Here is a 14,986-nt window from a genome sequence, read left to right on the forward strand (position 1 = left end):
TTACAACATATGGAAGAGAAGAAAAAAAATCTGTGGCACCTGCTACAGATTTTAGGCAGGTTTTTGTTTGTTTTTTACTCTTTCAAAATGCAACACTGAGATCTTTTTCATTGCTTCTGGCTAAATAAAAGTGAAGGGCCTTCCCTTTCCTTCCCTCTCTGGATCCTGAAATGTTTGAGGATGCACAGTTGGCGAGTGCAAGCGCTAAGGTCCCCTCTCTACTGAATACAGGGATGGCATTTCAGGAAACAGAGCTTCCAGGGCCCCAAATACAACGGCTCAAAAGAGGAAACCCGTAGTCAGGCGATTTAGGGGAAGGGCTTGGCGACGTTGAGAGTCGGGTTTTAGAGGCTGAGAGCTAATTATCAGGAGATTAGCCCAGAGGGGAGGCGCCTGCTAGCAGCCGGCAGGGTGACGCTCCCCAGTCCCCGCAGTGCCCGCGCGCCCAGCGGCTGGACGAGTTGGCTGCTCCGTCCCGGTTCTCCTGGTCGTAGGTCCCCGGGGCAGGGTGTGGAGGGACGGCGCGGAGAGGGCGGAGGGCGGGCAGGGGACAGGCTGGTGGCTGGTGTAAAACTTAAGGGGTCTCTTCCAGGCCGAAAGTTCTTGGCTCCGTTTAGCCGCGAACCGTCCGCTTCCCAAGCGATCACTTCTGCAAAGACTTCGTGTCCCCGTGTGGGTAAGTGTTCCCGTTTCCCAGACTCCAAGAGTGAAACTTGGGAGTTAAGTCTTTTCATGTTTGAGCGATGATTTCCTGACGCTTTGTTTTTAAGTCGAAGTAGCCTCCACTTTGAACGGGTCCCTTGAACTTTGGGGGAGGGAAAGTCACGTGCAGCCCGTGTCACAGGCACAGGGGAAGTCTTCCTTGAGCCACTTTTCTGCCCTCCAAGGGTGTAAAAGTGTAAAATCCTGCGGGGGCAGGGGGCGGCTCTGATTTCACGGACAGAATGGCCTTTGTACCTTGCAAGACAGGGTTTTGCTCTTCTCGGTTCACTTTGGTAGGCAAGAGAAACATAACATTTTAAAAATATTTATACTTAATAATAATGTTTGATATCAATACAAGGGGATAAGGATTAGACTGTGAAACTGTTGCTTTTACAGCCAGATGACTGGAGAGCTAAGGAGTGAAACCTTTTGGGAGGGTTCCCATGGATGCGGCTCTACGCCCCTCCTCCGGCCTGAAGGAGAAAGCCTCGTGGGAGGAGGAAAGGAGAGGACAGCTTTGGGGGAATGAAGGCCTCAGTTGTTATTGCCCTGGCGGCCCTGGGCGTGGAGAGAGGGGGCCTGCCGACCTTCTGTCCTCCTTGCTTCCCTTGACATGTGGTCATCTGAGCAGCACATTATTTATTTTCTCATATTTCCTCTTCCTTTTTTTTTTTTTTTTTCCAAATGAGTGCCTTCTGTGTGCTTATCAAGCGCTGTGGGGTGTCCCTCAGGTCCCCAGCAAATACTTTTTAAACCGAGGATTCTCTTCTACCCAGGCTAAGCCCACCTTCGATGTACTCCAGAGGCATTGCTGTCCTGGGAGTTCGGGTGCTTCTGGGCTTTGTTCTCTGTTGTTTCCAAAATAAGATGACTATGTTGGCTACTTTTGGTCATTTAAAAAAAAATGACATATATGTCCACATTTGAATATTATTCTGTGGCAGGCAAGTACAGTTTTCCCAGGGGGTTGTTTTAGAGTGGTGTATATTAATTGTGGAGGCTGGAAAAGGCGGTCAGCCCGGTCCCCTGAGAATGGACTTCCCACCACATTCTCTTCTGCCTAACCCAGAACCACCAGAACATTGCTCCTGGTCCCTGGGATTCCGGAGCCCTCTGTGTCTGAGACCCTATAGGAGGCTGAGTCTGCAGCCACCCCAGCCCCTTCAGTAAATTCTTCAGTAGAATTGATCCATGTAAACAGCAGTACAGCCACTGAGTTATCTTTTTAAAAATTTCATATGTAGTACTTGTTAGTTTCAGAAGATAAAAAATTGCAGAGTCATGGACCTGGGCATGTATGCCCAGATTTTCAGTGTGTTTCACAATATTGACGTACAGGGGGCACGGAACCCTGAGAAGAGAACTTTGCTCTGTTTGGCCAAGAGCCTCAGAAGGGAAGGGGAGTTCCTCAATGAAAGGTGAAGAGATTTCCTGATAGATACTAAGGAGGGAAACTAGGAAAGGATTGGGATTTAATGGGAAAAGAACCTTCCGAAAAACAGAATTCTTGGCATGGGTGGTGGCCAGCCCATGAGTTAAGACAGTTGAATCCTGGTCTTGGTCTCTCCAGCTGTGAGATTGGGTCATGTTACTCCCTTGACCACTCTGGGCCTCCATTTCCTTTTAGACTAAAGCTAGAAAAAAGTGTTATTTGCGCTGACTACTTTAGGGTTTTTCAGATGAAGGGAGGTAAAGTATGCAAAAAGTTTTTGGAAATTCTAAAATCATATCCTCAGTACAAAGAAGGGCACCAAAGTCGAGCTTTCTTATTCACTAAACATTTATATAGCACTTAGCAGGGCTCCATGCTTTTCTGAGCACTTCATGCTTCACTCAGTAAATGCTCTCAAGAACCCCATATTCCACCCGGAGTCCTCTTACAAGGCAGTCACTTCCACACTGGGGACAGATCCCTGGTCTCTGGAGATAGGTGGACAGATCCACTACTATGTTGGGCACTAAATAGATGATAAAATGAACAAAGCATTGTACAAATGTAATTCATCATCACAAATATTTTCTACAATTCATATCCAAGTTTCGTGTCTTTCCCTGCTTACTTTTCTTGGATTATTTCTTCCTCCTTCCTGGAATACTCAGGTTGCTTCACATTGTATTTCTTTCTTTATTATTATTTGTTTTCTTATTTCTTATTACTACTGGACTACTCTTACATTTCTGGTTACCTTTCCTGATGAAAGCTTTCAGCGACGTTGACTGTAGTGCCCATTCACAATAATGGCTTGAGTTTTGTGCGGTAGGCTCATGGCAATTTATTGATAAATCGGCTTTAGGGGGGAGAAAAAGTCCAGACCAGCATCACTTTAATCCATGAATAAATGACTTCTATTTCTTAATTTTCTTAACCTTTGCACCTCATTAGTTGGCTTTCAGGCACTTGAACAGTGAAAGATGTTATCCAGTAGAGGCTGTTCTTTGACCTGTAGGGCGTGTATCAGAGGCTGGGTGTTGGCTCATCTTATAAAACCACAGACTGGAGGAGTTTCGCCACATTCTTCACGATTGAGAAACTCTCTGTGTGAAGTGTGTTTTCTTTGTGTTGTTCTTTTGTAAAGAAAAAGCCTCCTTCTCCCTTTCCTTCCCGGGCTGCAGACATCTTTGTGTTCTTTTCCCACTAACCCTTCCGGAAGGCTTCTACTTGTTCTCTGTTCTTAAAATACTGATTTTTACTGTGAGAGGAAAGAAAAGTTCTCTGGACTTTGGTTCCTTCCCATAAATCAATTTACATTCTAGAAACGTTAGCAGAGAAAACTATAGAGACTTCTAGCTTTAAAATGATTATTAAGTAGCAACTTGCTTCTTGATAAACTTTCTTAATTTTTAAAAAAAAATTAGCATTCTTGCTGTATTTCGTTAGATCTGTGCCCAGAGGCCTAGGACTTAGGGATCCTTTACTGAGCTAATTCCTTTATATGTGCTCTGAAAGATAATGCAGTTTATTCATGACTTTTGTCTCCTTAGTACTAGAACAAGAGCAGGTATCTTACATGTTACCGAAAGTATTATCTTGCCCTGAGAACTTATCTAACAGACTCTGCATTTAAGACTTCGGACTTGTGTATTCATTTTCTATCCAATGTGGGAATTAGAAAAAAAACTAGAATCGTTTTTATTTGCCTAAATTCAAGCAGTACATTTTTAGCCTAAGAAAAGAAAAATGGAGATTTATTTCGGAAGCTTTGGTTCCTGTATCTGCAAAATGGGAATGATTATACCTACCTCAGGGAATAACTGGAAACGGAAAGAAGCTGACAGATGTCAGGCATACCCAGCCGTGGCAGCCACAAAGTAGGCATTCAATCAATGTCTGCTGAATCAGAATTAATTGAGAGCTGAATGAATCAAGTCTCTTGAAGGAGACAGTACAATGTGGTCAGTGTATGGGATGTGAGGTCAGAGACCTGGGTTTGTGTCCCAGCTTGGCTAATGCCCATTTTCTTCATCTGTGAAATGGATGTAGTTATGATAATTATAAGATAGTTACCCTCAAGACTACGTAAAGTACTGCACAAAACACAAATGACATAGTTGGACATGTGGTTTATATTATATTCAAAGCAGCATGTAGATAACTATATGATCAGTAACAATATACGGTATGGTGACAAAAAATGCATGCACATTTTAAAAAGGGAAAAAAACTATTAAAATTGCAACACGCAATATAGACTGATAAAATTGTAATATGAATAGAAGCCACGTTTGAGCACCTGTTGTAATTATAGAAGTCAAATGTGATTTGAGTGTTACAATTTTAATAGTGGTTTTTTTTTTTTTTTTTTTTTTTGTGTATTTTTTTTGAGATAGCTCAAGCAAGTCTCCTGCCTCTGCCTCCCAAGTAGCTGGGACCACAGGCGCCCGCCTCAACGCCTGGCTTTTTTTTTTTTTTTTTTTTTTTTGTGCTCTCTGTATGTATAGATTCTTGGTAGATGGGTAGAATGATCGGAACCTGGTGCTTATGGGGCTGGTAAATTCCCATGCTGGGATTGAGTTTGAAAGGCAGGAAAGAACGTCACCTAGAAGAGGTGCTATTATATGCTAAGCAGGGTACACAGTGTCTACGCGTGGGTATGAGAAAATGTGTGTTTCTGTGGAAAGGACAGAAGAAGTAGATAGCAGGGCTGATAAAAGAATAAGAGGAGGTTAGAAAGAATGACCTTCCAATAGGGCTGAGAGTTTAAATTTTAAGCCTTGGCTCAGCACCCGTAGCACAGCAGTTAGGGCACTGGCCACATATACCGAGGCTGGAGGGTTCGAACCCAGCCAGGGCCTGCTAAACAACAATGACAACTGCAACCAAAAAATAGCCAGGCATTGTGGTGAGCACCTGTATTTGGGAGGCTGAGGCAAGACACTCGCTTAACCCTAAGAGTTTAAGGTTGTTGTGAGCTGTGACGCCATAGCACTCTACCAAGGGTGACATAGTATGTCTCAAAAAATAAAAATAAAAAATAAGTTTTAAGCCTTACCCTGAAGTCCCATACGTTTTTGACTTCAGTATCAACAACATGTCTTAGCTTTCCTCCTGAGCACATTCCTGATTACACTTTAACTCCGGACACAGGTAACAAACAACATTCCTTTCCTCACTGGCTTTTAGACGGTGTAACTGTGGAATGTGACATGACCAGAAGAGTCATATAAAGCTAGATCTCCTTCTTGTATTTCTTCTATGAATGTGCCATGACCGCTAATTCCTTCCCTTGCATATGCAAGCCTGTTACTGTGAGGTTTCCATTATCCTGCTGCTGTCCTTCACCTGGCTTGGTCTTAGCAGTGAGCATGATTTTAGAATAGTGATGCTCACGATCAAGGTCGCCTAAACTTTAAGGTTCTTCATGGGCCAGTGGCTCTGGGAAGTATAGAGACTGAGTTGTCTGAACAAAACTCAACAACAGCTCATTAAGTTAGACACTGCTACTACTAATTCCTGTCTTGTAAATTAAGAAATTTAATCTCAGAGAGGCTGAATCCCTCAAGCACATTTAGTAACTAAATGGTGGACTGAAATTTAAATCCTGGAGTCTATGATTTTGAATACTATTGAAATGACAAAAAACTATTGGTTTTGCAAAGCAGGACATCGATTAGAACATTAGCCTTCCTGATCAAAGCTGCGGTGGTGGTGCTGCTGTGTCCATACTTGAATGTGTCTAAAGACGTTATTCAAGGACTTGTGGTCTTGTGCATTCAAGCAAGAGTTCATCGTGGTGCAAACCTGTGATTTTAGTCTATGTTTAGGGCATTTGGCCATTGATTTCTGATTGTTAAGACCCTCAACATTTTCATTCGGTCCTTGTTTGATACAGAACTAGAGAAAACATAATATCGCTTCCTTTACAATTTTGAGAACTAAATATTCATTTCCTCTGAATATAACCCAAGATGCTTTCAGGAACAGTATAGTTTAAGCTGCAATATAGACAAATCAAATGGTCATGAAGTTATTTTGGGTATTTTGGGTATTTTGGGCGCGTGTGCTTTTTCTCATCTTGTCTAAAATCTTTTTAAGATTCCAGACCAAACCTGAAAAAATGATTGACCTTCCCCAGCTAAAGGAAAATGATGTATTCGTGGCCTTTGCCTCCTATACAACAATCGTTCTTTCCAAAATGATGTTTATGAGTACAGCAACTGCATTCTATAGAATGACAAGAAAGGTAAGAAATTTGGGGGTATAATCTTCTTTCTTTTAAGAGTTGGACATCTGAAAAGCAGAATTAATTTACTTTCCTTTTAGGCCTGTATTACACTGTTTAATGCTATAGGTGTGGTATATAATTATTTGATACAGATGGACTGAATATATTTCTGGAACAGTTACTTCTCTCAGAAACTAGTAAATGATTTTTTTTTTCCTTGTGATGTTTACATTTTGTCATTCTCAGCAGATGAGATCTCTGAATTATCCAAGTTTTAAAGGAAACGTTCTGTGATTTTGGAGTCAATTTTGCCAATAGGGTTTAGAAAATAGTCATTTTCCACACAGTTAACTGGTGCTTTCCATTTTATTTTTTTATTTTTTTGAGACAGAGCCTCAAGCTGTCCCCCTGGGTAGAGTGCTGTGGCTTCACTGCTCACAGCAACCTCCAACTCCTGGGCTCAAGCGAGTCTCCTGCCTCAGCCTCCCATGTAGCTGGGACCACAGGCACCCGCCACAACGCCCGGCCATTTTTTGGTTGCAGCCGTCATTGTTGTTTGGTGGCCCAGGCTGGATTTGAACCCGCCACCTTAGGTGTATGTGGCTGGCACCTTTAGCCACTTGAGCCACAGGTGCCGAGCCTGTTTTTCTTTTTTAACTCTTGATAGATTATTTGAAGTATATAAGAGTATACTCTTATATAAGCTACTTTATATAAGTATATAAAGTATATAAGCTACTTTATAAGCTGCTTCAGTGGCATTATTTTCAAATCTTATTGATGTTTAAAAGAACTGTCTTTGATTTTCACCTTTTAATTTCTGCAATACAACCTTTGCTCCTCTCCCTCTCATTTAAAATATTTGTGGTTTTGGTTTTGGGCATGTAATTTTTTTTTTTTTTTGGCACTTTTTGGCCTGGGCCGGGTTTGAACCCACCACCTCTGGTATATGGGTCCGGCGCCCTACTCCTTTGAGCCACAGGCACCGCCCAGCATGGAATTTCTTTAATGTTGATTTTGAGATAGTGCAAAGCAAGCAAATCATCTTATCTTTGCAGAAACAAGATAATATTGCAATTCCCAATTCTCAATTAAAAAATAGTTTTCTTCTTTCAGCATTTTTTGGGTCTTTTTTGACATAAAGGGCTGTTAAGTAGACAGAATTAAAAAATACTGTTGAGCTATGTAACTATTTACAATTTGTACTTGAAACAGAAATACAGTGTACTATTGTCAAAAGCTGGTAACAGACGGAATTATTTGACCCCCATAAACTCTCACCAACCAGCTGAATGTGGCAGTGGTACCACTGAGGTGGGGAAGTTAGAAGTCAATCATGAGCATATCAATTTAGCTATTATGGCTTACTAATGTCCTTTTTCTCTTTTTTTTTGAGACAGAGTCTTACTATGTCACCCTCGGTAGAGTGACATCACAGCTCACAGCAACCTCTAATTCTCGGGCTTAAGTGATTCTCTTTCCTCAGCCTCCCAAGTAGCTGGGACCACAGGCACCTGCCACAGTGCCTGGCTATGTTTTTTTTGTTGTTGTTGTTGTAGTTGTCATTGTTGCTTAGCTGGCCCAGGCTGGGCTCAAACCAGCCAGACTCGGTGCATGTGGCTGGCACCATAACCCCTGTGCTACAGGCACCAAGCCAGGCTTACTAATGTTCTAATTCAGTCTGGGAGGATTCTTTCACTGAAACTTATTTCATTCTTTGGTATTTGAAATACATTCACTTAAAAAATAAAAATATAAAAGACATGCAAAAATATATGAATAAGAATAAAATGATTTGTTCTTTAAAATTTGAATTCAGTCAAAAGTCACACCTCAGGACCTAGAAAGCCCCATGATGCCTTAGGGTGGCAGGTTTCCCACCCCTGGCCTGCTTTCTGTTTGCAGATGGCGATCCCCTTATTGCATCCTCACCTGGGTAGAGCAGCAAAGGAGGAGAGAGGGAAGGAGAGAATCAAGTTTCTCCTCTCTTTTCCTTTTTTTTTTTGGAGACAGAGTCTCACTTGGTCACCTTCTGTAGAGTAATATAGTGTCATAGCTCACAGTGACTTCAAACTCTTGGCTCAAGCAATTCTCTTGCCTTAGCCTCCCAAATAGCTGAGACTATAGGCACCCACCACTACATCCAGCTTTTTTTTAGAGATGGGGGTCTTGCTCTTGCTCAGGCTGGTCTCGAACCTGTGAGCTCAGGCAATCCACTGGCCTCAGCCTCCTAAGTGCTGGGATTACAGGCGTGAGCCACCACACCTGGCTCTCCTCTCTCTTCTTAAAAAGACACTGTCACTGTCCATTTATGAGGACTCCACTCTTGTGGCCTAATTATCTCCCAAAGACCCTACCTCCAAACACCACCATCATACTGTGGATTAGGCTTCAACATATGATGTTCGAGGGTGGGGTGGGGTGGGTGGAAGACACACAACCTTCAGTTAATAGTGAAAGCTTATCCAAGGTTACAGTCAAGTAAAGAGTGAGACAGATTTAGAGTGAGATTGTTTTAAGTCCAAATCTCATGCACTTTCCATTGCAAGACACTTATTTCTTCATTCAGAATGTGTTTATTGTACATCTAATATGTGCCAGGCATTTATTTAGGGGACACTAAATGAACCAGAAAGACAAGCCTGACCTCAAGAACTGATACGGAATCACATCTCTGCCTGCCAGTTTTCCTCGACATCTATCTAGGAGTAAATGCTCCCATCATATTAAGAAAGAAAATATTATAATATTTATGAGATTTTTGAAGCTTAAATTAAGACTGATTTTGCAGTTTGTGTTTTTCTTTATAGTAAATTATTAAACAGTGGGATAGGCGTAAATGTTTTTTAAATGCATATTTTAAGTTTCAAGGGATGGGGAAATCATTTCAAACAGCATAATAATTGCAGGAAGGAATATATGGAGATGTACTTGTTATTCTTAGGAATGCAATTCGGCTTCTTAAATTTCACTGTACAGTATTATTCAACTCCAAGTTTTATCTAGTTTAGGAAAAAGACATGAGGTGCACATATCCTATCCTAGTACAAAATGCCTTCCACTCCTCACTCTTTGAAGCTTCTTGCCTGCTCTCTAATGTCTTTGGCAAGTAAACCACTTTCAGAAGAGCCAATCACCTAGAAATGCACTCGATGGAAGGTGTGTTAATGTTAATACACTCGAGGGAAGGTGTGTTAATGTTAGTACACTCGAGGGAAGGTGTGTCAACATCACTAAGAAAGAGATGCCAGGGAACCATAATCATAGTCCATGATGACTTAGAATTATACCTCTTTTCTACTTTTATTTCCCTTCTACTGTTTGACGCGTTGGTTTTTATTTGAGTTCTTATCTGTGCTTCTGTTTTTAAAAGTTTACATTGTTAATAAAAATTTGGGTTTGAAGTCTAGGTGCTCTCCTTTCTTCTTGTGTTTGATTTATTGCTGACCATTTTCTTTTAATAAGTGCCAACCAGATGCCTGTCCTTCTTCTATTAGAATGCAGATAACTGACTACATAGAATACTCCCATGGTATTTGGGTGTTGGGATAAGTTTTTTGCCTTGGTATTTGGAATAGGTTTTTGCCAACCCTGAAGACTGCGCAAGCTTTGGCAAAGGAGAAAATGCCAAGAAGTTTCTTCGAACAGATGACAGAGTGGAACGTGTGCGAAGGTAAGCCACTGTGTCTTGAAATTACTTCCTAGATCAAAGAATTTTGGCCAAGGAGTTTGATGAAGATGCCGGATCTCGGAGAATAAGAAAAGAAGCCAGTGATTTCATTTACTATATGTAATAATCACAGAAATTAGGGCTCTGAAAGTTTTTAGTATTATCAGCAACTGCATATATTGCCGATTTTGCTATACCACACTGTCATTGGCAGGTTTTGGGGGTCAGTGACTTTGCTCTGTATAGAAATGGCAGGTAAGAGGTAAAGTGGGGACAGTGAATTCTTATACTTTTGTCATCTTTCTTATGTAAATGTTTGCACAACTAGGTGCTTTTACATAAAGATTCAAAATAAGGATGTTGACAATTTTTGGAGAAATAGGGAAATTTTTCCCTCTGTCTCTCTTTTGTAGATATTATACTTAATGTGCTAGAAATTCAGTGAACAATGAAAAGCAATAAGCCAAGACGCCATCCTCATAGTTTCCTAACTATATAATTAATATGCTTACTTGAAGAGCAGGTGAAATTCTAGTTGTGGATATATCTTTCTTAATCTTTCTCATGTAAATTGTGAAGTATTTTATATTGAGATTTACGGCCAATGCATTTATCACCCTTTTTCTAATACGTGAAATACCAGTGTTATATATCATCTTCTCATTTCGTGTTTTCTGATGCTGATCCAAATTACAGTGCTGTTATAGGCACATTTCAAGACATAAATAAAATTATATAAAATTAAAGAATTAGGGAAGAGTCTTTATAGCCACAGTTAAATACACAGATACTTAGATTTTTGATGAATAAGTGAGGTAGGAAATATAATGAATGTATTTGAATACATTTCCTCAATTTGATGATTATGAATAGACAGTGAAGTGAAGACTGAACGAAAAGAGTTTTACTTTTCTAATGAAGGTATCAGCTGGAGTCTCCAGTCTCTTTAGGATCCAGGTCATATTTGCATTATCCCTTTTTCGATTCCCAGTGAGAGTCTGAAGCCTCCCCTGAGATTTCTGCAGATTCCCGTCTGGTGTGTGGTCTCAAGATTAACGCAGAATCGGAGCTTCTGTATCTGTGCATGTTTCTGCGTTCTGCATTTTGTTACCTGGCCCTTTTCTCAATTCCCTTGACAAATCAACTGAAAAGTGTGGCTAAAAGTAGACTCGACTAAATGGAAGTGCAAGGGCGTTTCCAAAACATTTCAAGTTGGATGTTAGACCTCTGTGTCTGTCGGTGTCCTTCAGCAGCTCTCTCTGGGTAGTTTGACCCATACCTTCTTCACTCAGGTGGTGCCCGCATCACACCAATTTCCAGGCTCTCCTCTCACCACACAAACTCTCTGAGATTTTCAATATAGCATTCAATTTACCTTCCTGGTCATGCAAAACACTTGTACTTCCAAGGTACTTTACCAAGGTGATGGTGCCCGCATCACACCAATTTCCAGGCTCTCCTCTCACCACACAAACTCTCTGAGATTTTCAATATAGCATTCAATTTACCTTCCTGGTCATGCAAAACACTTGTACTTCCAAGGTATATTAAGCAAAGATATTTTTTCTTTTAAGAAAAAGTCCATGCTAGATACTTAGAACACAGTTTCACCTTCTGTTTTGCTCAGTTTTATGCTTGTTAGTTCAGCAGTCCTACCAAGTCAGTCAGCCAGTCTGGAAGATGGGTTGTGCCAAGAATATGGATCTAAAATCATTTCAGGACAAGGAATCAATGTGAAAACTGAAAACAGTATCAGAAGGAAAGTTGTAAGTGTAATGATGAGAAAGAATAAGAATCAGAAAAGGTGAGCAGAGCTTGGGATTCTTAGAATCACTGAAGAGACCCCAGGCAGTTTAAAGCTTTGTCGTGTGGTTCGTGAACTTTCTTTTTAGAGCTGGCAGCCATGAGTGTGACGGTAATCATGGCCCTCTACTCACGAAATTGCCTCAGAAGGACTGGAGAGTGATAGCAGTTAGATTCCCAGTAGCCTTAGTAAGATTGAAATGAACACCCAAGTGAGTCTCATGTGTGAAAGCTTAACAAGAGAGGAGGGGATTTTAGGTTTCTCCCTCCTGTACTTCCCCGCTCCTACCCTTACCTCCTCTCCTTGGGATTGGCATTTTAAAAGAGGAAGCTGTTATCCAAATTGCTATTCTCCTTAGGATGCAAATAACATTTTAGTAAGAAGATTGGTCCTGGTTCCTGCAGGGTTCTGTGTCCTTGAGCAGGTGCAGCAATGCTGTGCACAGCGCCCCCTGGTGATCTGACACTGGCTTTTCAATGTGGCGAGAGAGGAGCGTCTCCAAGAGAGACCAAGGTGTCCAATTTCCAACTGCATTTCTTGAGACCTTATCTGCCCCACTGAAAAAGCTCCCGTTAACAACAGACTTTTGGAGATATTTTTCAGAGAGTTTCCAGAGTCCTCTCTTTTCATTTTTAACCTAAACTTATTTTCTCTCTTATTATTTTAGTCGGTAATTGTAAAGCATATTCCAATGGCAGCAGGAACAGAATGGGGCTACAAACGAAGGGAGAAGTATGCTTTATAGCGTGCAATAGTGGGAAAATAAATACATGCACATGTAGAATGATTCATTTAAGATTTAAAGTCATAATTGTTGCAATATCAAGATATGTGGGTTAAAGTAAATTACTTGAGTTCTGGCTAGATAGAAATCAGTGATGGTTAGGAAGCACTTTACATCTTTCCTTATTTTATCCTATCTTACCTCACTCTAGGAAGCATTCAAGACCATATACATTCAACACAACAAGATAAAAGGAAATCGAAAAGCAAACAGGGCAGCTCATGAAATAGAGGGAGTTATTTAAAAGACTGAAAGTATGGTTAGGGTTTGGTATTTAGGGAGAGGCAAGATACTGAGAATCCACTACCTTCTCAGGTAGATAGTCCCCTTTCACTGAGAATATCCCCAGGAGTTCAAGGGAGGCTTTCCCAGGATTTTTCAAGAGACCGGAGCACTGACCAGGGTTGAACTAGATGATATGCCCGAGGCCCCAGTGCATGAACAAAGCATTTATGGGGAAATTATCATGTGTGTGTCACTGTCACCTCTGTCAGGCTGTTATCAAAGAACGTTAAGGCTGGGTTCCTGGGTTTATAACACTTCCTCTGAAAAAAGACCAACATGCATGTAGTAACTAGAGAATAATAAGAAGTGGTAGGGCATGGAGTGTAAGTTGCTGGGTATTTAGGACTGTCATGAAGGAAGACCTTAAAGAATATTAGGATTTGGGAGGAGAAATCATGTCAATTTTGGAAAATTCCTTTGTGGGGATTTGGACAGACTGCTGTATGTGGAGCATGAAGAGCTTGGGCTGAGATGAGGCTGCAGAAGTCTGGGTTGGAGCTCCTTTTGTATTTGCGCCCCCCCACCCCCCAATTCCTAAATGCATGCAGCAGCTCCGGTCCAGGTCCTGGATACTGAGACCAGGTGATTCTGATCTGAGGGGTTAAGGTGTGGCTGTGGCATCCTGAGCACAGAGCTGCTGAGAAGGCTGGTCAGAGAGCAAGTGTGTGCCAAGGGGTATCTGTCCAGAGGAGAAAGAGAAATGGGAACATGGAATGCTGTGGGGGTGGGGAATAGAACCAGGTGGAAAGTAGTCAGTCAAGAAGACCGATGCCCACTTGGTAATAGGTTTTGACAGCTGTCTATTAATGGCACGAGGGAAGGGAGCTGCTGCTTTGTGAAGGGGGTCTGGTATTTGTGCAGAGGGAAGGGTAGAGCAGAACGTGCTGGGAGAGCTGGGGAGGGGATACCTGGGGTCGGGTTTAAAAAGAATAGCATAGCAAGTGGCCTACCTTAGCATGTAGCATGAGAAAACAGGCCTTACTAGGACAATGAGGATTGTTAGCAGTGAGAACCTTTTGAGGGCTAAGGAAAGAAAAAAAAAGCATGAAAAGGAGAAATAAGATAGAAAGGGAGGGCAGAAAAAAAAAAGTAGAGCCAGGAAAGTGGAAGGAACCCGTGCCCCACCCTTTCTGTCCTCTATTCCATGTCCCTGGTCATCCTTGGCTTTCCTCTCTCACGTTGCGTTCCATCTGTCAATTGTTTAATATTACTTTAGAAATAGACATTGTTTTCCTGGGGGTCTCTCCCTGTTATAGAGTCTTCCCAACTTTAAAATTTCTGTCCTTTTAGCCTAATGTGAAGGAGAACGCTACCATGCCCGAGGTTGGAGGTGAAGGTATCTCTGTGGCCCTGCAGGAGAATTCAGAGGATTGAGACAAAAACCCTTGGTGTAATTGAGAAGCAGGCTCTTCTTTGGTAGAATATAGCATCCCCGTCCCTTCTTGCCCACCTTATTCTCAGTAGCCCTGGGGTTGTTTCTTGAAAGAGAAAGCCCAGGAACACTCCCATGATTCTCTGCTCCCATGCAGGGGGCAGGTACTTCTATAAGCCTTTTCAAACTGTTATTTACATAGGTTGCTGTTGTCTTCATAGCCTTCTGTAGTCATCAGCTTTGTCAGGCAACTTTAAAGCTAAACTAAGGAAAAACGGAAGAAAAGAAAAGAAGGATAGGATCGTCGTGATCACTGAGCAGGCGTTAAGAAATAATTATATTTTGTGCTAAAAAAGAAGACAGTGACATACAACCGACATTTTTTCAGCAAAAGAACATTCGACACACTCTATCAAAAGCTCCATCTCTAGGCTAGATTCTAAAACAATTTGTAATGCTGTTGACTTTAAAAGGGACAACGGATTTTAAAATTAAGCATTTCTTAAAATGTTAAGTAAATAATAAATGTGCCTTGTGTTGACAGTCCTAGCGAGAGAAACCCACGGTGATATAGGTTAGAGCAAAAATGTGTTCTAAACCACGCTTTTTGTTTTCTACTTGTGGTACAAAGATAAAACTCAAGGAAATCTCTGTCTCTCACCTGTCATGTTTGCGTGTTTTTTATACTTTGGCACCATCCTTA

The 14,986-nt window shown here is 41.4% G+C and overlaps 1 protein-coding gene across 3 annotated transcripts in view; it reads left to right on the forward strand.

Moving 5' to 3' along the window:
- Positions 1-389: 389 nt before the first annotated feature.
- MGST1 (microsomal glutathione S-transferase 1) overlaps positions 390-14,986 on the forward strand; it is a 15,997-nt gene continuing 1,400 nt past the window's right edge. The window contains exons 1-4 of one of the 3 annotated variants that reach the window (XM_003797794.3): positions 390-490; positions 593-676; positions 6,239-6,386; positions 9,947-10,041. In XM_003797794.3, the coding sequence (XP_003797842.1) occupies positions 6,261-6,386; positions 9,947-10,041 (221 nt within the window). In that variant the 5' untranslated portion in view covers positions 390-490; positions 593-676; positions 6,239-6,260. Of the gene's footprint in view, positions 495-579; positions 677-6,238; positions 6,387-9,946; positions 10,042-14,986 lie in introns of all 3 variants that reach the window. The other 2 variants (XM_023517895.1, XM_012810072.2) reach the window with 2 other exon arrangements.

The sequence above is a fragment of the Otolemur garnettii genome, unplaced genomic scaffold, assembly GCF_000181295.1.
Source record: "Otolemur garnettii isolate 467f Iridium unplaced genomic scaffold, OtoGar3 scaffold00124, whole genome shotgun sequence".
In the NCBI taxonomy this organism is placed as follows: Eukaryota; Metazoa; Chordata; class Mammalia; order Primates; family Galagidae; genus Otolemur; species Otolemur garnettii.